The following is a 21,594-nucleotide window of genomic DNA, read 5'->3' on the forward strand; positions in this document are numbered from 1 at the left end:
CCCCCAAAACTTCACCCGCTGGGTATTACAATTCCAGAGTGTCCTCTCCCCTCCCCGTGATGTATCTCCAGGGCGTCTCCAGGGAAAACTCACCGGTGGACGAAAAAGAGAAGTTACCCGCTGGCTCTTCGAGGTCTCCAAGATAAGAAGTCGTAGGGCTCCTACAGGCACAGGGACAGTCATTCTAGCATTCCCTTTAGCAGGTGCCAGGAGGAGGTTTGGAAAGAAGTGTTTCCGGTGCCGCCGAGAAACGTGAAGCGGAAGATCGGAACTCAGAGCCCTCGGGCACGTTTAGGAGAGGAGGGGGAGGATTACTTGGAATTAAGATATTCTCCCTGGAACCAGCAAGATCATTTTCCCTTTCCACCTTTTCACCTCCATTTCCAGCCAAGCCGTGTACAGACCTTTGATCGTCCCGGTTGACCCGTCTCGCTTTGCAAGATTCCACAGAGGGGCTCCGCCCTAAGTCAATCGATCATTCAATCAATCAATCAATTGATCGACGATATCTATCGAGCACGTACTGTAGGCACGGCCCCGTATTCGGAGCTTGGGAGAGTTCAACGGGAGGGCTCCAATCCTGGCCTCTAGAAGCTAAAATTCTAGTGTAAGATGCTTAGACTGTGAGCAGAGTTGGAAACTGGGTCCAACTCGATTGACTTGTATCTACTCCAGCACTTAGAACAGTGCTTGACACATAGTATGTGCTTAACAAATATAACATAATATATAAATAAAAACTATAAATAGAACACATTTAACACATATGATAATAATAATGCACTGTGGGCAGGGAAAATGTTATAGTGTTGTTGGCATTCTCCCAAGAGTTTAGTACCTTATCTTGAAAATATGATTGACTGATTAGTTGGGGGAGGAGCTCTTAAAATAAATTATAGGTGGAGGAAGGAACTGAATTTAAAGCTACATAATAATAATGATAATGGTATTTGTTAAGCGCTTACTGTGTGCCAGGCACTGTTCTAAGCGCTGGGTTAGATCGAGATAATCCATTTAACACAGTTCCTGTCCCACGTAGGGCTGCCAGTCTTAATCCCCATTTTACAGATGAGGGAACTGAGGCCCAGAGAAGTGAAGCGACTTGCCCAAGATCACACAGCAGACAAGTGTGGGAGCCAGGATGGGGGTGGTGCTACGCATAAAGAAAGCACTTAATACAAACTATAACTACTACTGCTATTTTGTCAGTGGTTTCCTTGCCGAGATGACCTCTTCAGGGTCTGAATTGGGTTGTTTCCCCCTCGGTGAGCAGGAGAGTACTTGTCTTAGGCGGTCGAGTCGTCTCCGACCCAAAGCGACGCCACGGACACGTCCCTCCCAGAACGCCCCACCTCCATCTGCGATCGTTCTGGTAGGGGAATCCAGTCCTAACAGAGATCAAACACTTTCCCGGCAAAAGGGAAACTGCAGGTTAACAGCAGGGCCTCAGCCTGGCTAGGGGCACTTCAATCGGTCAGTCATCGATCAGTGGTATTTACTGAGCACTGACTGTGTGCAGAGCACTGTGATAAGTGCTTGGGAAAGGCCTCTTGGAGGAATTGAGCCTTCAGTAAGGCTTCGAAGCAGGGGGGCGGGGAGAAATTGTGGGATTTGAGGAGGGAGGGCGTTCCAGGCCAGGGGCGGGACGTGGACGAGAGGTCGGGGGTGAGATGGTTGAGATGGAGGAACGGCGAGAAGGTTGGCATTCGAGGAGCCAAGTGAGCGGGCTGGGTGGGAGTAGGAGAGCAGCCAGGTGAGGTAGGAGAGGGCGAGGCGGTTGAGGGCTTTAAAGAGAAGGGACCGAACAAAGGCTTTCCATCTCCCTTCCAGATGGGGAAGTCCAAAGAGGCTGGCGACGGGCTTCAGGTCACCCAGCCAACCGGGGAAGAGGCGGAGGGTTAGAAGGGCCGAAACGGCCCAGCCGTTCCATGGGCCTCGTTAGCGGAAGCCGTTTCTCACCTGTTGAAGACTTGGTTGGCTCGGCTGCTTTCAATGGATTCTCTCACTGAAATGCTTCTGTTTTGGAGAAAGAAAGGCACCACGGCATGCGGAATCTAGCCTCCCCAATAAGGTCGTGCCCAAATGGGACCTCTAAGTGGACAGAGCCCGGGCCTGGGAGTCAGAGGTCATGGGTTCTAATCCCGGCTCCGCCACTTGTCCGCTGCGTGACCTTGGATGGGTCACTTCACTTCTCTGGGCCTCAATTACCTCATCTGGAAAAATGGGGACTGAGACTGGGAACCCCACATGGCACAGGGACTGTGTCCCACCCCATTTGCTCGCATCCACCCTAGTGCTTACTACAGAGCCCATGCGGGACTCAGCGTCTCAATCCCCATTTTACAGCTGAGGTAACTGGGGTCCAGAGAAGCGAAATGACTTGCCCAAGGTCACAGCGGACAAGTGGTGGAGCCCGTTGTTGGGTAGGGATGGTCTCTATCTGTTGCCGAATTGTACTTTCGAGCGCTTAGTACAGTGCTCTGCGCCCGGTAAGTGCTCAATAGATATGATTGAATGAACGAATGAACTAACTAGGCCACTCTACTTCCAGGGAGAGGGAGAATGGGTATTGAATGCCCATTTCACAGAGGAGGAAACGGAGTCCAGCTCTGCCCAAGGTTGCCCGGCAGGCAAAGGGGGCAGCGCCGGGGTTAGGCCCCAGTCTGCTCCTCATTTTTCTGGGATTTACCAACCAGATTTCTGATGTGGGAACTATCACCTCGTTGCAGGGATCTCGACCGACTTGCGCCTCACCTGTTGTACGTATCCGAGCGCAGGCTCGAGTCAGCAGTGGGTTCCCTGCTCGTGTCCGCTCTGTGTGGGAAAACACACGGGGCAGTTCATCCGTTCCAGGAACGCCTGTGGAATCAGAGCTTCCAGACCCCCTGTTTTCAATCGATCAATCAATCAACCGTATTTATTGAGCGCTTACTGGGTACACAGCACCGTATTAAGCACTGGGGAGAGTACTACACAACAGAAGTAGCAGGATGTTCCCTGTTTTGTTTGGGGTGATTAATTTCTTATCCATATTCAATTATCCCTTGGAATGGCGGTGATAATTAGTTTAGTAATAGACTGCATGATCCTCATGGGGGGGGGATAAGTCATTCAGTCATTCATTCAATAGTATTTATTGAGCGCTTACTGTGTGCACAGCACTGTACTAAGCGCTTGGAACATACAATTGGGCAACAGATAGAGACGATCCCTGCCCATTGTCGGGCTCACTGTTTAATCAGGGGAGAAGTCGTCCACTTTATGTGCCCTCGTGCCCAATTTAGGGCTTAGCCCTCAGTACGGGGCTCTGCACGCAACAGGGGTTCAATAAATAATAATAATGATGGAGTTCGCTAAGAGCTTCCTATGTGCCAAGCACCGTTCTAAGCGTTGGGGTAGATACAAGGTAATGAGGTTGCCCCACGTGGGGCTCACAATCTTCATCCCCACTTTACAGGTGAAGTAACTGAAGCACAGAGAAATTAAGTGCCTTGCCCAAGGTCATGCAGCAGACAAGTGGCAGAGCCGGGATTAGAACCCCCATCCTCTGACTCCTAACCCTGTGCTCTTTCCACTAAGCCACACTGATTTTCTGTTTAGGGTGACTTGCGCGTGTACCCCTTATAAGCTCGTCGTGGGCAGGGAACGTGTCTGTTTATTGTTGCATCGTATTCTCCCAAGCGCTTTACACCCAGTGAGCGCTCAGTAATCCATGATGAGAAGGACGTGCTCACTCTTCTCCAGCCACCTCAGTCGATGGGGGGAGAAGGAGTCATAAAAGCCTACCCGACTCCACTGCTCTGTCATGGCTCACGATGAAAGAATCAATCAACAGTGACATCGATTGAGCGCTTACTGTGTGCCAAGCACTGCATTAAGACAACAGAGTTAGGAGACACAGTTCTCCCTTTAATGACAAGCTGCCTGCCCTTTTTCACCCTCATTTTTCTCCCGTCTGGGGATCCGTCCATCGATCGATGGTATTCACATGTCTGTCATATTTTTGTGTTGTTCTCTCCTCGGCGCTCAGAACAGTGCTCTCTGCACACAGTGAGTGCCTAATAAATACGATTGATTGCTTAGTGTGCAGAGCACCGCCTTGAGACACTAGAGTTAGTTGACACGGCTCTCCCATTAATAACAAAATGTCCTTTTCCCTCATTTTTCTCCCATCTGGGGATCCATCCGTCAATCAATGGTGTTGACTGTGTGCGGAGCACTGTACTAAGTGCTCGGAAGAGTACAATGCAAGAGAGTTGGTAGACACGTGCCGTGGCCCCAAGGAGCTCACGGCCTAGAGGGGAGATCTAAAAATCAGTTCCAGACCCCGGCTTTCCTGCAGGGGATTCGGGATATCCGGCTGGCAAGATCGATTCCAGATCCCGGCTCTCCTGCTGCGGATTCGGGATACCCAGCTGGCAAGGTCGATTCCAAACCCCGGCTCTCCTGCGGGGAGTTCTGGGGTGTCTATCCAGCGAGCCCCTTATGCGGAGTGGGGAGTGTTCTTGGGACCGGGGAGGGGAAGGGGAAAGAGAGAAGGGAGGGGAACCAGAGGCTCCGTGAGGGTTCACGAGGCTTACGCTGTCCCACGAAGGCTTCCCCCGGGAGCCGCTCCCCCGTCGGCGCCGTCCATCTTGGTCAGAGGCACGGGGGGCTCCTCGTTGATCACGCTGCGTAATTCCTGGAGCAGCTGCTTCAAATCCCGCGTCGGATCATCCCTCTGCACGGAAGACTTGGAGGCTACCTGATCGGATCGATGGAGGTAGTGACCAAAGGAAGGGGGTCAAAGTTTCAGGGCGCAGGCCAACGGGCCTTCCAGCACGGGCCTGCTTGGTCAGACTGGGTAATTCAACCCACCCTGAAGGGTTAGAACACTTGGTGTTCCAAGTTACAAGAGAACGTGACTTCCCCAGGAATCACTTGTCCGGCACTGTATACTGGGGAATTGGGCGGCAAGAGATCGAGAAGCAGTGTGGCCTAATGGATACAGACCGGGCCGGGGAGTCAGCGGACCTGGGTTCCAGTCCCAGCTCCGCCACTTGTCTGCAGGGTGACCTTAGGCAAGTCATTTCACTCCTCTGGGCCCTCAACTGCAAAATGGGGATTAAAACTGTGAGCCCCATGTGGAACAGGGACTCTGTCCAACCTGAGCAGCTTGTATCTGCCCCAGCGCTTAGTACAGTGCCTGGTACATAGTAAGAGCTTAACAAATACAATTAGAGAGAGAGAGAGTCGATTTGCCAATCGAAGCCTAGTTTTGGTTCTCGATGAATCCGATACACTTTTCTCAGAGCTATTCAGGTAGTCGAGGAGCTCAACGCTATCTAGATTTAACAGCAATTATCCACTTTAGTCAGCCAGCCAGTCAAATTTATTGAGCACTTACTGTGTGCAGGGCACTGTACTAAGCACTTGGGCAAGGACAACACAACAATATAACAGACACATTCCCCTCCCACAGTGAGCTTACGGTCTAGAGGGACGTAGGCATCCCTGTCCGGCCTCAAGCCACATTATCAGATCCCTCGGCCCTCCTACAGTAAGATGGTTGAGTGTCCAAATTGCCTCGAAGACGTACCAAGCCAGGGTCCTCAGAAAAAACACGGTCTCCATCTACGTGAAAGGACGATGAATGGTGGGGCTACGGCAGGGTGGAGGTCAGGAGGGGGGCAGCTTTTCTGGGTGTGGTCCAGGAGAGGAGAAGGAGGAAGAGGAGGAGAAACAGAGGAGGAAGAGGAAGAGAGGAAGAGAAAGAGGAAGAAGAAGGGGGAGGAGCAGGAGGAAAAGGAGGAGGAGGAAGAGAGGGGAAGGAAGAGAAGGAGGAGGAGAAGAAAAGAGGAGAAGGAAGAGGAGGAGAAAGGAGGAGGAAGAAGAGGAGGAAGAGAAGGAGGGAGGGGGAGGAGGAAAACAAGGAAGGAGGGGGAGGAGGAGGAAAAGGAGGAGGAAAAGGAGGAGGAGGGAGAGAGGAGGAGGAGGAGGAGGAAAAGGAGGAGGAGGAAGAGAGGGGAGGGAAGAAGAGGAAGAGAAGGAGGAGGAGAAGAAAAGAGGAGAAGGAAGAGGAGGAGAAAGGAGGAGGAAGAAGAGGAGGAAGAGAAGGAGGGAGGGGGAGGAGGAAAACAAGGAAGGAGGGGGAGGAGGAGGAAAAGGAGGAGGAGGAAGAGAGGAGGAGGAAAAGGAGGAGGAGGAAGAGAGGGGAGGGAAGAGGAGGAGGAGAAGACAGCTGCTGAATGTCCCGTGGGCAATTCTGCTAACTTTGAGCTGAGCTATCTCCAGTCCAGGAAGGGCTCTGCCACCAGCTGAGAACTGCCCCTCCACCGGGCAGGAGGAAGGGCAGTTGCAATTTGCAGGGAGGCAGTCAGTCAGCCGTTCGGTCAATCGGTGGATCCTATGTATCCAGTCCATCTCCCTTTTCTCTCAGGAGGGTTGTAAGAGCAGAGCCTTCCCTGATCGCAGAGGAGGGTGGACAAATGACCGACCGCTGAGCCCTCAGCGGGCGGTGAGGGCACTTGACTTCAGCTGACTGGAGTTCCTTTCAGAGCCTGGCACTGTGGCTTTCGGCAAAGGGGACTGTTCGATCTGCGACTGAACCTGCAGGAGCCAGGATGGACAGAACGCCCCGACCCCGGAGACACAGACAGAGACAGAGAGTTTGTGTGTGTTGTGCGCTGTACATGTATTAGATTTACCAGACCGCCACACCGAGAAACCGTTTGGCCTAGCGGAAAGAACACGGGCTTGGGAGTCAGAGAACCCGGGTTCTAATCCCGCCTCCGCCACTTGTCAGCTGTGTGACTTCGGTCAAGTCACTTAACTTCTCCGAGTCTCAGTTCCTTCCTCTGCAAAATGGGGATTTAATACCTCTTCTCCTTCCTACTTAGCCTGTGAGCCCTATGTGGGACCTGATTATCTTGCATCTACCCCAGCGCTTAGTACGGTGCTTGGCACGTGGTACGTCTTAACGAATATCAAAATTATTATTATTACGACCAGCCATTTTTCAGTTAGTAAAGGCAAAGTACGTTCTGACGCTAAAAACCGATCAGCCTCCGTAGCTCTTGCTCAGAAAATTCAAAAGTATGTCCCGGTTCAAGTAAACATCTATCAGGGTAAACAGGCAATTCAAGGTTGAAGTTCAGAAACTGAAAATCTCTACCTTGGTAACCGAGCGATTCACATCACACAGACACGGTTTTCCGGCCAGACTAAAATTCTCTAATTACTTTATCTAAAGTGTCATCGTTCCTTAATTCCAATAACGTTCTAGAGTGGCTTCGGAAAATATTCAGAGCCAAGCTAAACTTAACGCCGAAGAGTGAATCCACCCTATGTGCTTTCATGAAATCCAGACTACCGTCTTCTGTTCTTCGGATATGAGGATTCTTACTCTGGTTCCTGAGTCCGAATCTTTTTGATTCATCGCGAGGTGAGAAAGGCGTGGCTTAGAGCCCAGGCTTGGGAGTCAGAGGACGGGGGTTCTAATCCCCGCTCCGCCACTTGTCTGCTGTGTGACCTTGGGCAAGTCACTTAGCTTCTCTGTGCCTCAGTTACCTCCTCTGGAAAATGGGGATGAAGACAGGAGCCCCACGTGGGACAACCTGATTACCTTGTATCGACCTCAGTCCTTCGAACAGTGCTTGGCACACAGTAAGTGCTTAACAAATACCATTATTATGATTATTATTATTACTATTATTAAATAGATTAGGGTCTTATTTACTGGGGGCCTCACTAAACCAGAGTGGAGAAGGGGAAGAAACAAAGGATCAGGGAAAAAGGATCGACTCCAGCCTGTATCCATGCATTTAAAAAAATATATTTGCTAAGCTCTTACTATGTACCAGGCCCTGTATTAAGCACTGGGGTAGAGACCAGATCATCAGGTAGGACACGGTCACTGTCCCACGTGGGGTCACAGTCTCCATCCCCATTTTATAGAGGAGATAACTAAGGCCCAGAGAAGTGAAGTGACTTGCTCAAAGTGACGGAGCGGACAAGAGGCGGAACAGAGATTAGAACCCAGGTCCTCTGACTCCCGGGCCCGTGCGCTTTCCACTAGGCCGTGCTGCTTCTCACTGATGAAGTACCAGGGAAGTTCGTGGCTCAGTGGAAAGAGCCCGGGCTTGGGAGTCAGCGATCATGGGTTCGAATCCCGGCTCTGCCACTTATCAGCTGTGTGACTGTGGGCAAGTCACTTCACTTCTCTGTGCCTTAGTAACCTCATCTGTAAAATGGGGATTAAGACTGTGAGCCTCACATGGACAACCTGATGACCTGTATCTACCCCAGCGCTTAGAACAGTGCTCTGCACATAGTAAGCGCTTAACAAATACCAACTTTATTATTATTATTAATATTATTCCTGCTTGTCTCGCAGAGTCTCCTCTGCAGTTACAAATGTCTGAAAACGAGGCCTCGAAACTACTATTTTCTAGGAGACAGACCCAACCTCACAGGCCCGGTTTTCAAACCTTTGGAGGGTCCCTCCCAGGCAGACCCCGTGCTGAAGACTCTTGTGCCTCAAGAACGGGGAGGGGGTTGGGTGGGTGGTGCCATCTCGCCCCTCCTGGAGCTCGCTTTCACCCTGGCAGATGGGCCGGCACAAAGGGCGGCACTGAAATTGCCACCGCCGTTGGCTAGCAACTGGACCCCTGTCCCGGGCACAACCGCGGAACGATGAATGGATCGCATCTATCTTGGGCCAGCTATGCCCGGTGGGCTTTCGTGACGGGCTATCTGCCTTCCAGCCAACGGCAGAGGACCCGTGAGGCTTGGGACGAGTTACGTGATCGCCGGGGGTGGCCCTTGCACCTCGATCTTGCCCTCTGCCTTCCTCCCCGGGCTGAGGGGTGAGCTACGGGAGCTCAAAATAAATCCGTGAGCTCATTCCGACTAGCAGGCCGTTCTATTCTGAGGCACGGGCTGACCGAGATCATCTCTGCCGAGGGTCTCTCGGGCTTAATAATAACAACTCTGGCATTCATTAAGGGCCTGCTACGTGCCGAGCACCGGGGTAGATCCAAGGTAATCGGGTTGGACACAGTTCACTGGGCTCACGGTCCTAATCCTCACTTTACAGATGAGGGAACCGAGGCCCAGAGAAGTGAAGCGACTTGCCCAGGATCACAGAGCAGACAAGTGGCGGAGCCGGGGTTAGAACCCACGACCTCCGACTCCCGAGCCCGGGCTCTATCCACTAGGCCACGCTGCTTCTGCGTTCCTTCTAGGAGAAGGCGGCTCCTTGAGGGAAATCAACTGATCAGCTGTTGATCTGGAAAGTGGGAATAGGGGCAATGGCGGGGTGGGGGGAGGGCGGGAGCCAGAGGGACCGCCTCCAGATGTCGAAAATCTCACAGGAAAGCACCGGATGCTTCGAAAACCAATCGGAGTCCAAACGGCAGGGTGACTTCCTTCTCAAAATATTTGTTTTTCGAACGACTGACGAAACGGCGTGTGCTGGCTTTGGAGTGTCTGCCAGTGGGTGGTTATCAGGGCTGAAATGGACTAGTGGATAGAGCACAGGCCGGGGAGTCAGAAGGACCTGGGCTCCAATCCCGGCTCTGCCACCTGTCTGCTGTGTGACCTTGAGCTGGTCACTTTACTTCTCTCGGCTCCAGTTACCTCATCTGGAAAATGGGGATTAGGACTGGTGAGCCCCATGTGGGACTCGTATCTACCCCACTGCTTAGTACAGTAAAGTAAGCACACTGAACAAATACCGTTACAAAAAAAATGGATTTGGGCTTCTCTTGGAGTCATGTCAGATAACTGTAATTTATGTCCATAGCTGTAATTTATTTATATTAATGTCTGTCTCTTCCTCTAGACTGTAAGATCACTGTGGGGAGGGAACATGCCTGTTTATTTTTATACTGTCTTCTCCCAAGCGCTTAGGACAGTGCTCTGCACACAGTAAGTGCTCAATAAACACAGTTGAATTGAACTGAATTACTGACAGCAGCATTCTTTTGGATTTCTAGATTTTGCTGTCTGAAATCAGACCCCTACCCCACACAGAGCCAACAAGCTCTGCTCTCTAGTCTGTAAGCTCACTGTGGGCAGGGACGGTATCCGTTTTATTGTTATATTGTTCTCTCCCGAGTGCTTAGTACAGTGCTCTGCACCCAGTAAGCGCTCAATAAATATGACTGACTGTCTGACATGTCTGAAGAAAATCCAGTCGCCGCCCCTGGGCCAGTTGGGGCTTTCTTAGCTGGGTGGATCTGCTTTGTACATTTCCAGGTGGCCCTGGGTTCTAGGGAATTAATTATGCCCGCCAATAAACCACCAGCTGCCCATCACGACAGCAGAGCATTCCAGAACAAAGAAACGTTCCCTTTCTAAATGCTAAGCATGGTTTTGTTTCCCAAGCCCAGCTACTGTCTCCATTTCATTTTGCATAGTAATATTTGCATCGGTGAATTTTATTTTGCGTTCTAAAATTCACATCTGCACATTTGCCTTGGATTTTGCCCTCTTGTTTCTTCTTTCCATTTGGTTAGTAGAGCTACGACTAATGGCTACTAATTTTGAAATGCAATAAAGTACTGCAGGGAAACGAGCCGAAAAAATGAAATAGAAATGTGAGCCCCATGGGTGACAGGGATTGTATCTGGCCTGACTAACGAGTATCGACCCCACGCTTAGTAAGTGTTTAAGGAAAACCACTGCAGACAAAAATTCTGAGATACCCCTGGGCACTAAGTTCTTGCATACTTTGTTGCTGAGCTGTTAAAAAATGAAAAAAAAACCCCACTGGAAATCGTTAGAAGGGAAAAAATGATGGATTTTAACTAGTGGGAGAGAAAATTCAAATACTGATGTATAAGCCAGGTCCCCTAGCAGAGATCCTGGTAAAGGAGAATTAAATATACCCCACTTGGCCTTTCCTTTTTAAGCGCTGCCTATTTTAGCTCCCTCTGAAGTTATCTTGAAAGCCTAGAGCTCTGACCCTCTCGCAACCGGAGAATTTTACATGTGAATATTTAAATGTCCTTTTCTCCCATCATAACTTGCTGTCATCCGCATGAGATATCATCGAATGTTTTCGGGGGGAAAAGAAAAGTGAGCTCTTACCCGGAGAGAAACTTGCTTGTCGAATCCAGCCTTATTTATTTCCCCTCTCTGCCTCATAGAGAAAGCTGTGGAGTCTCCGTAAGGCCCAAACTGAAGATGTCCATAGACAACCCTTGCTATTTTCCCTCCTTCCCCTCAACTAAAAATCAAAATCAGACGTCCGAAACCCCGGGGTACAGGAACCGGCCGGGGGCTTACCGTAGTTGCGTAGTTCAGGGAAGAACGGGCAGTGGGTAAGACAGAAGAGGCCGGGCGGGGGAGAGATGAGGCTCGTGGAAGCCGCTGCTTCGTGGAAGAACCCGAGGTGTATCCTGGGCCTTGAAGTTCCTGCCGGAGAATATGAAAGACAAGGAAAAGTGGGACATTCATTCGTTCAATCGTATTTGTTGAGCGCTCACTGTGTGCAGAGCTCTGTACTAAGCGCTTGGAAAGTACAATTGGGCAACAGATACAGATAATCCCTGCCTAATGACAGGCTCACAGTCTAGACATCAGATGGTCTGTCAGGGGAAAAGAGGGACATTCATTCAATCGTATTTATTGAGTGCTCACTGTGTGCAGAGAACTGTACTAAGCGCTTGGAAAGTACCATTTGGCAACAGATAAAGACAATCCCTGCCCAATGAGAGGCTCACAGTCTAGACATCAGACGGTCTGTCAGGATATTACCGGTTCAGATCAGCCGTCCATCAGTGGATCAATCAATTGTATTTATAAATAATAATAATACTAGGTGTATTTTTGACCCAGCTCCACCATAGGCCTGCTCTGTGAGTTTGAGTAAGTCACTTTCCTTCTTTAAGCTAAGAGAAGCAGCATGGCTTAGTGGAAACAGCCCGGGCTTGGGAGTCAGAGGTCGTGGGTTCTAATCCCGGCTCTACCACTTGTCTGCTGTGTGACCTTGGGCAAGCCACTTGACTGCTCTGAGCCTCAGTGACCTCATCTGTAAAATGGGGATGAAGACTGTGAGCCCCACGTGGGACAACCTGATTGCTTTGTATCTACCCCAGCGCTTAGAACAGTGCTTAACAAATAGTAAGTGCTTAACAAATTCCATAATTATTATTTTTATTATCATTTAGCTTCCTTGTCTCTAAAATGGTGATAAGATCCCTGTTCTCCCTCTCTCTTAGACTCCGAGTCCTGTGTGAGACTTGGACCGTGTCTGATCTCATCTTCTTGCGTCTCCTTCGGCACATAGGACGCGGAGCGCGCTTAACGGATACCATTATTAATATGATGATGCCAGAAGAGCTTTCAAACGCATCACTTGAGTTAGCGGTTTGAGATTAGAGTAGGGAAGCATGTCAAGCGGAGCCTGAAAAAGCTTAAGTATGGGCCAGAGAGGTCTCCGACAAACACTGAGAAAACGTACGTTCTTTCAGCTCGTGAGCAGTTTGTTAGGCAGAACTTACTCTGACATCCAAAGTATGTTGGAGTTTTAAGCGCACTGATTCTTGTTCCTGACGCAAGATGATGTCTTGACATTCTGCAAACTGCAACGAAGCCTGCAGCAGAATAACCACGTTCATTTTAAGATTGAATGAATGAATGAAAGACCACTTTCCCCGACTTCAAAGCCCTATTGAAATCATGTCTTCTCAAAGAAGCCTTCCTGGATCAACCTCTCAATCCCCCCCAAACCCAATTTTCCCTTCCAACTGCCTCACTCAAGTACCTAGTCCCAGCTCCTAAGGATTTAGGTATTCACTTCACCGCCACCCCTATAGCAGACAATTATTCTCCAACAGACCATTAATTTCTGACAATGACCCTCCCCCATTTCAAAGCCTTATCAAAGGCACATCTCCTCCGAGAAGTCTTCTCTGACTAAACCCCCATTTCTTTTCTCCCACTCCCTTTTGTGTCCTCCTAATTTGCTCCCTAACTCTCCCAGCCCCACGGCACTTACGCACGTATCTGTAATTTATTAATTTATATTAATTTCTTTCTCCCCCTCTAGACTGTAAGCTCACTGTGGGCAGGGAATGTGTCTGTTTAGTGTTTTACTGTACTCTCCCCAGCACTCAGTACAGTGCTCTGCTCACAGTAAGCGCTCAATAAATACGATTGAATGAATGAATGAATGAATATAGCACTTGTGCTTGCATCTTTCTACTGAGTTACTTCCTTTACCTGCGTGTTTTTAACATCCAATTAGACCGTGCATCTTTCTACTGATTTACTTCCTTCACCTGCGTGTTTTTAACATCCAATTAGACTGCAAGCCCCCTGAAGGAAGGGAGCACGTTGCCAACTATATTGTACCTATCCCAAGCACTTAATACAGGGTTCTGCACAAAGTAAGTGCCCAATAGATACCACTGACTGACTGACTGAATGATTAGTAGGTTCATTCATTCATTCGACCGTATTTATTGAGCGCTTACTATGTGCAGAGCACTGCTTGGAAAGCACAACTGGGCAATAGATAAAGACAATCCCTGCCCGACAACGGGTTCACAGTTTAAAAACGGGCTCATAGTGTAGGTTAGATGTTTAGGGAGATTGGATCACTCTTTCAGTTCACAAGGGAAGGCATGAGGGGGAATGATGAACTGTCTCACTCCAAGTGCCTAAACTGCCAACAGATTCCAATCGACGATGTTCCGAAAAGCACGAGTCAATCTTTGGCTATTTTACATCCCCGTTAGAGGAATGGTTAGCGGTTAGAGGAACGGATTCAGCGTCAGGATGGGTTTTAGGGTAGGGCCAGGACTGGAGCCAGGAATAGGAATCCACAACAAGTCCACATTCCAGCTCCCACCTTAACCCAAGTCCTTAACCCAAAGCAGACGACCGAGCTGTCTGTGCGTTCATTTCCTTCATTCATTCAATAGTATTTATTGAGCGCTTACTATGTGCAGAGCACTGTAATAAGCTCTTGGAATGGACATTACGGCAACAGATAGAGACAATCCCTGCCCAATGACAGGCTCACAGTCTAATCGGGGGAGACAGACGGACAAAAACAAGACAACATAATCACGATAAATAGAATCAAGAGTGATCCAGTCTGTGACGTGGCCATCCATAAACTCGCTGTGGGCAGGGATCGTGTCTACCAACTCTGGTGTTGTACTCTCCCAAGCGCTTAGTACAGCATTATAGACCGTAAGCTTCCTGTACACGGTAAGTGTTCGACAGATACGAGTGAATGGACTAGAGTGTATACTCACTGTGGGCAGGGAATGCGTCTTCCATCTCTGTTGTATCATACTCTCCTAAGGGGTTAGTACAGTGCTCTGCCCTAAGTAAGCGCTCAATAAATACCCCACCGATTGACTGACTGACAGAGTCTTCCGGTCACATTTCTGAGGCCTGAAAAAGTTTCCCCAAATTTCTTGAAACTGGGTCGCCTACTCCTGAGTGAGCGCAATGTCTCTCCGACGTTCCCTTTGGCCCAGGACAAGGGACGTCCTTATGGTCACGTGGATGGGTGCTGGAGTCAAAACTCAACGGTTGAAATGACAGACCCGAGTAATTTCACCTAAAATATCGGTCCATTAAAAGCCAAATCGTTCTAAGCAAAGAGGTAAGGGGCACCTTATCCAGGGCGTTCTCCATGTTTGCCACCTTCTCCTTCAAACGCCGCTCCTGGGACTTGAGGATCTCCAGCTCCCCCGCCATCTTGTTTTTTTCGGTGGCAATGGAGTTCAGCTCTAAGTTCAGTTTCATTTTCTCTTCTCTGAGGAAATCCTTCTCCTAGATCAAAGGAGGAGAAATGATCTCTGAGGTGATCGGACGGTCTGACGGTGGGACGGTCTGATTGCTAGGTACGTTACGCCGTCGAGCGATTTATCCTTGCTCGTTAGAGAAGTCAAAGAGGCGGCGTGACCTAGTTCATTCGTTCGTTCAACCTTATTTATCGAGCGCTTACTAGGCACTGTACGAAGTGCTTGGGAGAGTACGATGCAACAGATAACAGACACATTCCCTGCCCACAACGAGCTTACAGTCTAGAGGGAGAGCACGGGCTTGGGAATCAGGGGATGTGGGTTCTAATCCCGGCTCCACCCCTTGTCTGCTGTGCGACCTTGGGCGAGTCACTTGACTTCTCCGTGCCTCAGTTACCACATCTGCAAAATGGAGATAAAGACTGTGAGCCCCACGTGGGACAGGGGCTCTATCACAGTGGACAGTGCTCTATCCACTATGTCACGCTGCTTCAAGGCTCCCGGTCTCACGGTAGCTTTAGGCCCAGCTTGATGCTGCAAATCGATCGGGGGATCCTCTGATTTTGCGCCCTCCTGACCTTAGATGTATTTTCCATGGCCTCTTCCAAGAACTGAATCTTGCTCTCCAGGGCATCTATTTGTCCTCTCTTAGCGGTGATTTGTTTCTGCATTCCCATGGCGACTTTCAGAGCTGTGGAAATCGAGATTGTCGACGGTCGGCGTGCCTGATGTCCCCGGGTGCGAGCCGGGGCGGCTGGGTCCAGGGGCTCACCCGAAGCCCCCGGTAGGCCTCGGGGGACTCCGATCTGGGCCCTCCGGGACATACGGAGATGGCTGAGGGGCTGGGGGCAAAGCAGAGGCAGGAGGGAAAGCTACCGGAGGGAACCTCTCTGGCTCGGGACCCACCCTCCTCTCCTGCCCTCGAATCCCCCCCATACCCACAGTGGGAGATAGCTCAGTCTTTTTTTGCAAAGCTGATCCTAAGGGACTCAGGATATAAGAGGGGAAAAAAAAATCAATCAACATGTGGAGCCGGCAGACCTTGCCCATCAGCTCCTTCCATCGACTTCAAAGTGATTCGCGTTTGCTCCAGTTCGGCCTGGGCGGACTTGAGCTGCATTTTCAATTTTTGCGTGGTGCACTCCATCTCTTCACTTTTGTTTCGGTAATTCCTCTTTAAGACCTCATAGTCCTCTGCATGACAGACAACCAAATAGTAAGTGACACCGCCCAGGGGTCCCAGAATTGCCCAGGCCCAGTCTCGGTTGGGGATGGTCCCTTCTGAAGTGCGTGGGACTCTCCCGCTGCCACTAGCCGGTGCCAGGAATTGCTTCTCTAATGCTCACCTCCTCACTGCGCCTCCATCTCGTCTAGCTCGCCGTCGACCTCTCGCCCACGTCCTGCCTCTGGCCTGGAACGCCCTCCCCCCTCGTATCCGACGGACGATGCCCCTCCTTCCTGAAGGCCCGTCTCCTCCAAGAGGCCTTCCCTGACTAAACCCCCCTTTCCTCTTCTTCCGCTCCCTTCTGCGTCGCCCTTTATTCATCCCCCCCGACCCCAGCCTCACAACACTGACGTCCACATCTGTCATTTATTTATATTAACGTCTGTCTCCCCCCTCTAGACTATAAGCTCGTTGTGGGCAGGGAATGTTTCTGTTTATTGTTATATTGTACTCTCCCAAGTGCTTAGTACAGTGCTCTGCACACAGCAAGTGCTCAATAAATATAAGCGAACGCATGACTGAACGGAAGACCTACCTCCCTCATTTCCCTGGGCGCTGGTGGGTTCCCCGAGGAGAGGCTCTGCCTCACAACTCCTCTGGAGGAACAAAAGGGCTGGAACTAATTCCTGCTTCTTAGAGCTGACCAGACCGAAAGCTAGTTAGAAGCAGCGTGGCTTAGCGGGTAGAGCCCGGGGCCTGGGAGTCAGAGTTCTAATCCTGCTTGGGAATTCTAATCCCGGCTCCGCCGCTTGTCGGCCGTGTGACTGGCCCGAAGTCCCTTCCCTTCTCTGGGCCTCAGTGACCTCATCGGTAAAATGGGGCTTAAGACTGTGAGTCCCATGAGGGACAGGGACCGTGTCCAACCTGAATACCTCGTACGTAGTGGAGCACTGAGAACGGTGCCTGGCACGTAGTAAATGCTTAAGAAATACCATTAAAAAAAAGAATAAACCAACTCAGCCCCATAAGTTTCGAATCCCACTCATCAATGCCCATTTGGGGAACAACTGAACTGGAAAGGCCTCCTGGCCCAAACTGGGAATGCTATTTGACCCAGCAGGCAGATTTCCTATTTTTAACACTCCCTCTCTCTGCACTGCCTCCCTCCGATTTAAGAGAAGCAGCGTGTCCTAGTGGATAGAGCACGGGCCTGGGAGTCAGAAGGACCTGGGTTCTAATCCCGACTCCGCCAAACGTCTGCTGTGTGATCTCGGGCGGGTCGCTTCACTTCTCTGGGCCTCAGTTCCCTCCTCCGTAAAATGGGGATAAGAGCGTGAGCCCCATGTGGGACAGGGACCGTGTCCAACCAGATTCACTTGGATCTACCTCAGTGCTTAGGACGGCGCTCGGCATATAGTAAGCGCCCGACAAGTACCTTAGTTACTATGATCATTATTATTATTTAGCAGCCACTTGAGCCACCCCGGCCTACCTGAGATGCGGGCTAGCTCGTTGCGACTGGCTTTCACCTCCATCGTCAGCTGTTCCCTCTCCAGTTTGAGCTCCTTTAGGGCCCGGAGCCGCTCGGTGCCGCTTTTCACCAGCTGGTTCTTCTCCAGGTCCAGGCTGCTCAGCTGGGCCTCTAACTCCCGGATTCTCGAATCTCTTTTATCCTTCAGGACCTGTCGGCGTAAAGGAAAACGGCACGGTTCTCCTTCGATTTTAAAGCGTAGGGGTCTGGACGTGATGACGAAGGAGAAAGTCGAGGAAGAGAAAGAGGCCGAGGAGGGAGGGGCAAGAGGTCACTGCTGGGGGTGTCACTGCTGGTACCAGCTCTGATAAGGGTAATAATGATAATAATAATGATGTGGCAGGGAACGTGTCTCTTTATCCTTATATTCCACTCTCCCAAGCACTTGCTCGTGGGTTCTAATCGCGCCTCTGCCACTTGTCAGCTGGGTGACCCTGGGCCAGTCACTTCACTTCTCTGTGCCTCAGTTCCCTCATCTGTAAAATGGGGATGAAGACCGTGAGCCCCACGAGGGACAACCTGATCACCTCGTATCGACCCCAGCGCTTAGAACGGTGCTTGTCACATAGTAAGCGCTTAACGAGTACTATAATTATTATTATTATTATTATTATTACATAGCAAGCGCTTAACAAATGCCATAAGGATTATTACTATTACAGTGCTCTGCACGCAGCAACTGCTCAATAAATACGATTCAATGAGTGAATGAATGTTGTGGGCAGGGACCATGTCTACGAACTCTGTTATTCTGTACATTTTCAAGCGCTTAGCACAGTTCTCTGCACACAGGAAATGCTCAATAATTACCACTGACTGATTAATGACTGCGGTTTTTGTTTAGCACTTACTATGTGCCAAGCACTGAACTAAGTGCTCGGTAGATACGACATCATCAGATTGGACACAGTCCCTGTCCCACATGGGGCTCAGGATCTGATGGGGAGGGAGGGAGGGAGAGCAGTATTTTATCCTAATTTTCCAAGGCAATCAGGTTGTCCCACGTGGGGCTCACGGTCTTAATCCCCATTTTACCGATGAGGGAACTGAGGCCCAGAGAAATGAAGTGACTTGCACAGGGTCACACCGCAGGTAAGTGGCCGAGTCAGGGTTAGAACCCAGGTCTTGTGACTTCTAGGCCCGTGTTCTTTCCGCTAGGCCACACCGCTTATCAGTACGAGGGAAATCTGCTCGCTCTGCTCCATACCAGTGACGGTTTTCTTTTCACCTTCTGGCGGCTCAAAAGCTACCCTATAAACGTGGGAGATAGAAAGACTTTCAGAGGTTTGTTCCTTGGAAGGCTTAGATACCCGTGGCTACTCATCCATTCGTTCATTCAATTGTATTTATTGAGCGCTTACTATGTGCAGAACACTGTACTTAGGCATTTGGAAAGTACAAATCGGCAACGGAGACAATCCCTACCCAACAACGGGCTCGCAGTCTAGAAGCGGGAGGGGGAATGGACCCCTCCCCAGCGTGGCTTAGGGGAAAGAGTAAGGGCTTGGGAGTCAGAAGATGTGGGTTCTAATCCCGGCTTGGCACTTGTCTGCTGTGTGACCTTGGTCAAGTCACTTCACTTCTCTGGGCCTCAGTTCCCTCATCTGTAAAATGGGGATTAAGCCCGTGAGCCCCACGTGGGACAACCTGATTGCCTTGTATCTAATCCAGCGCTTAGAACAGTGCTCAGCACGTGGTGAGCGCTTAACAAATGTCGTTATTATTATTATTATTGGATACACTGTAAGTGCTTAACATTAGTATGCGCTTAGTACAGTGTTTTGCACACAGTAAGCACTCAATAAATTCATTCAATCGTATTTATTGAGCGCTTACTGTGTGCAAAGCACTGTACTAAGCACTTGGGAGGATAGAATACAACAACAAACAGATACGTTCCCGCCCACAACGAGCTCTCAGTCTAGAGATGCCACGGATTGATCGATTAACAAATATAATAACAACAGTAATAATGAGAATGAGAATAATAATAGCAATAACCTTAAGTTCCTGTAGTTCCAGTTTCCTGTCGTTGACTTCTTTTTCAAGCTGAGATTTCTCCACCTTCATGGCTCCGGCCGTCCGGCCGTGCTGGCCGACCAGTAAGGACATTTTCTCGATCTGCTGCTGCAAAATGTCCACCACCTTGTCCTTTTCGGCCATCTGGAGCCTCAGGGCCTCGCAGTCAGACTGGACGTTCCGGAGGTGCTCTCCCTCCTCCTTCAGGTGTTGGAGCTCCTGCAGTTTCACGTCCACCCTGGAGCGGAGCCGGACGACCTCGGCGTTGGTCCCCTCGACGGCCCTCTCTTTCTCTTGCAAAGTCGCCGTCAGGTCGGCCACCGTCCGCTCGGAGGCCTCCAGGGTGATTTTCTTGGCGGTCAACTCTTCCACCGCCTTGCGGAGCATCTCTTTGGTCGACTCCAGCTGAGTGGCCAAGCAAGACACTTTCTCGAGGTTCGCATTCTTTTCCTGGATGGTTGCCATCTACAGGGCAACGGGAAAGAGAGATCAACGGACGGATGGAGAGTGTGGCTTAGTGGATAGAGCCCGGGCCTGGGAGTCGGAAGGACCTGGGATCTAATCCAGCTCTGCCACCTGTCTGCTGTGTGACCTTGGGCAAGTCGCTGCACTTCTCTGGGCCTCTGTTACCTCATCTGGAAAATGGGGATTAAGAGCGTGAGCCCCTTGTGGGACAGGGACCGTGTCCAACCTGATTTAGTTTGTATCTACCCCAGCGCTTAGAACAGTGTTTGGCACATAGTAAGCACTTAGCAGGTAGCATTATTATCACGTGGGGGAGATTAACTAGATTCCTCGGGAGACTGGGTGGACAGAGGCTACAGATGGAATTAGCCTGGCCTATTGTAATAATAATAACTTAATAACTGTGGTAATTGTTAAGCGCTTACTATGTGCCAAGCACTGAACTAGGCCCTGGGGAAGATATAAGACAATCAAGTCCCGCACGGGGCTCACAGTTTAAGGAGAGGTATCAGCTATCGAATCCCCACTTTGCAGGGGAGGGAACTGAGGCACAGAGAAGTGAAGTGATTTGCCCAAGGTCAGCAGAGCCGGGATTAGAACCCAGATCCTCTGACTCCCGGGACCTTGCCCTTTCCTCTAGGCCACGCTGCTTTCCAAGAGCTCTGCACACAGTAAGCGCTCAATAAATACGATCGAATGAATGAATGAATGGCTGTTCTCCAGTTCTTCCTGGCCCCGGCCCTGACCTGCCGTTCCATCTGATCCTGGGAATCGTTCTTCATCTTCTTCACCAGCGATTCCAGGTGTTGCACTTCCATGTTCCTGTCATCGAGTTCCCGGCGCAGATGGTCGATGGTTATGCTGTTCCCTGTGTCCCGATCCCAAAGGCGCTTATTCTGTTCCTTTTCCAGGCTCAGCTCCTTATCCTTTTTATGCAGATCTGCCTACAGGAGGACAGGAAAGTTTTCCCTTTCTCCCACCAAATAATCCAACCCAACCTCTTGGTTGGAACAATCGGGGTATTTGTTCAGCGTTTCCTATGTACCGAGCCCTGTGCTAAGCACTGGTGCACATACGAGATCATCAGGTTAAGAAAATCAGGTTAGATCCAGTCCCTGTCCCACAGGAGGCTCACAGATTAATCCCCATTTTACAGCTGAGGTAAGTGAGGCAGAGATAAGTGAAGTGACTTGCCCAAATTCACAAAGCAGACATGTGGCAGAGCCAGGATTAGAATCCGGGTCCTTCTGATCCCAAGCCCGGGCTCTCTCCATTAGGTCACGTTGCTTCTCTTGTTTCACCTCACGTGTCCTTATAACATGGAAAGGAAGAGCCTCAAGGCCTGTGCAAATTTCTTTATCATTCTGTCTTTACCTTTCTCAACATTTTTAATTTTAATTTTATTTCGGGGTACAATTCTCCCGCGGTTAGCACCGAAGGTACTGGCCTCCGTCCTTCAAACCATTCTTAGGGTTTCTGACAGGCCACAGCCAAAGCAGATACCAGTGAGTCTGGCCCCAGGGCTCTTCTGCCTTCAGTTAGCTTTTGAATCACCTAAGTAAGTCATATCTCCCCTCTCAGGACCTCATCTGGAGAGTTTCCAGTCCTCTCCCAGTCTCGACTACGGGAGGGAGAGTCGAGCAGAGGCCGCTCCGTTCCCTTCC

At 50.3% G+C, this 21,594-nt stretch overlaps 1 protein-coding gene across 6 annotated transcripts in view; it reads right to left on the reverse strand.

The window, feature by feature from the left end:
* Window positions 1-21,594, reverse strand: part of CCDC158 (coiled-coil domain containing 158) — a 56,513-nt gene that overhangs the window by 4,167 nt on the left and 30,752 nt on the right. For 4 of the 6 annotated variants that reach the window (XM_029072692.1, XM_029072687.1, XM_029072693.2 and 1 more), the window contains 12 exons: window positions 20,677-20,874; window positions 19,448-19,930; window positions 17,408-17,597; window positions 15,792-15,944; window positions 15,329-15,441; window positions 14,620-14,778; window positions 12,489-12,581; window positions 11,272-11,400; window positions 4,581-4,744; window positions 2,755-2,814; window positions 1,960-2,016; window positions 94-161 (listed from right to left, as the gene is read on the reverse strand). In XM_029072692.1, the coding sequence (XP_028928525.1) occupies window positions 94-161; window positions 1,960-2,016; window positions 2,755-2,814; window positions 4,581-4,744; window positions 11,272-11,400; window positions 12,489-12,581; window positions 14,620-14,778; window positions 15,329-15,441; window positions 15,792-15,944; window positions 17,408-17,597; window positions 19,448-19,930; window positions 20,677-20,874 (1,867 nt within the window). The remainder of the gene's footprint in view (window positions 1-93; window positions 162-1,959; window positions 2,017-2,754; window positions 2,815-4,580; window positions 4,745-11,271; window positions 11,401-12,488; window positions 12,582-14,619; window positions 14,779-15,328; window positions 15,442-15,791; window positions 15,945-17,407; window positions 17,598-19,447; window positions 19,931-20,676; window positions 20,875-21,594) is intronic. The other 2 variants (XM_029072689.1, XM_029072690.1) reach the window with 2 other exon arrangements.

The sequence above is a fragment of the Ornithorhynchus anatinus genome, chromosome 10, assembly GCF_004115215.2.
Source record: "Ornithorhynchus anatinus isolate Pmale09 chromosome 10, mOrnAna1.pri.v4, whole genome shotgun sequence".
In the NCBI taxonomy this organism is placed as follows: Eukaryota; Metazoa; Chordata; class Mammalia; order Monotremata; family Ornithorhynchidae; genus Ornithorhynchus; species Ornithorhynchus anatinus.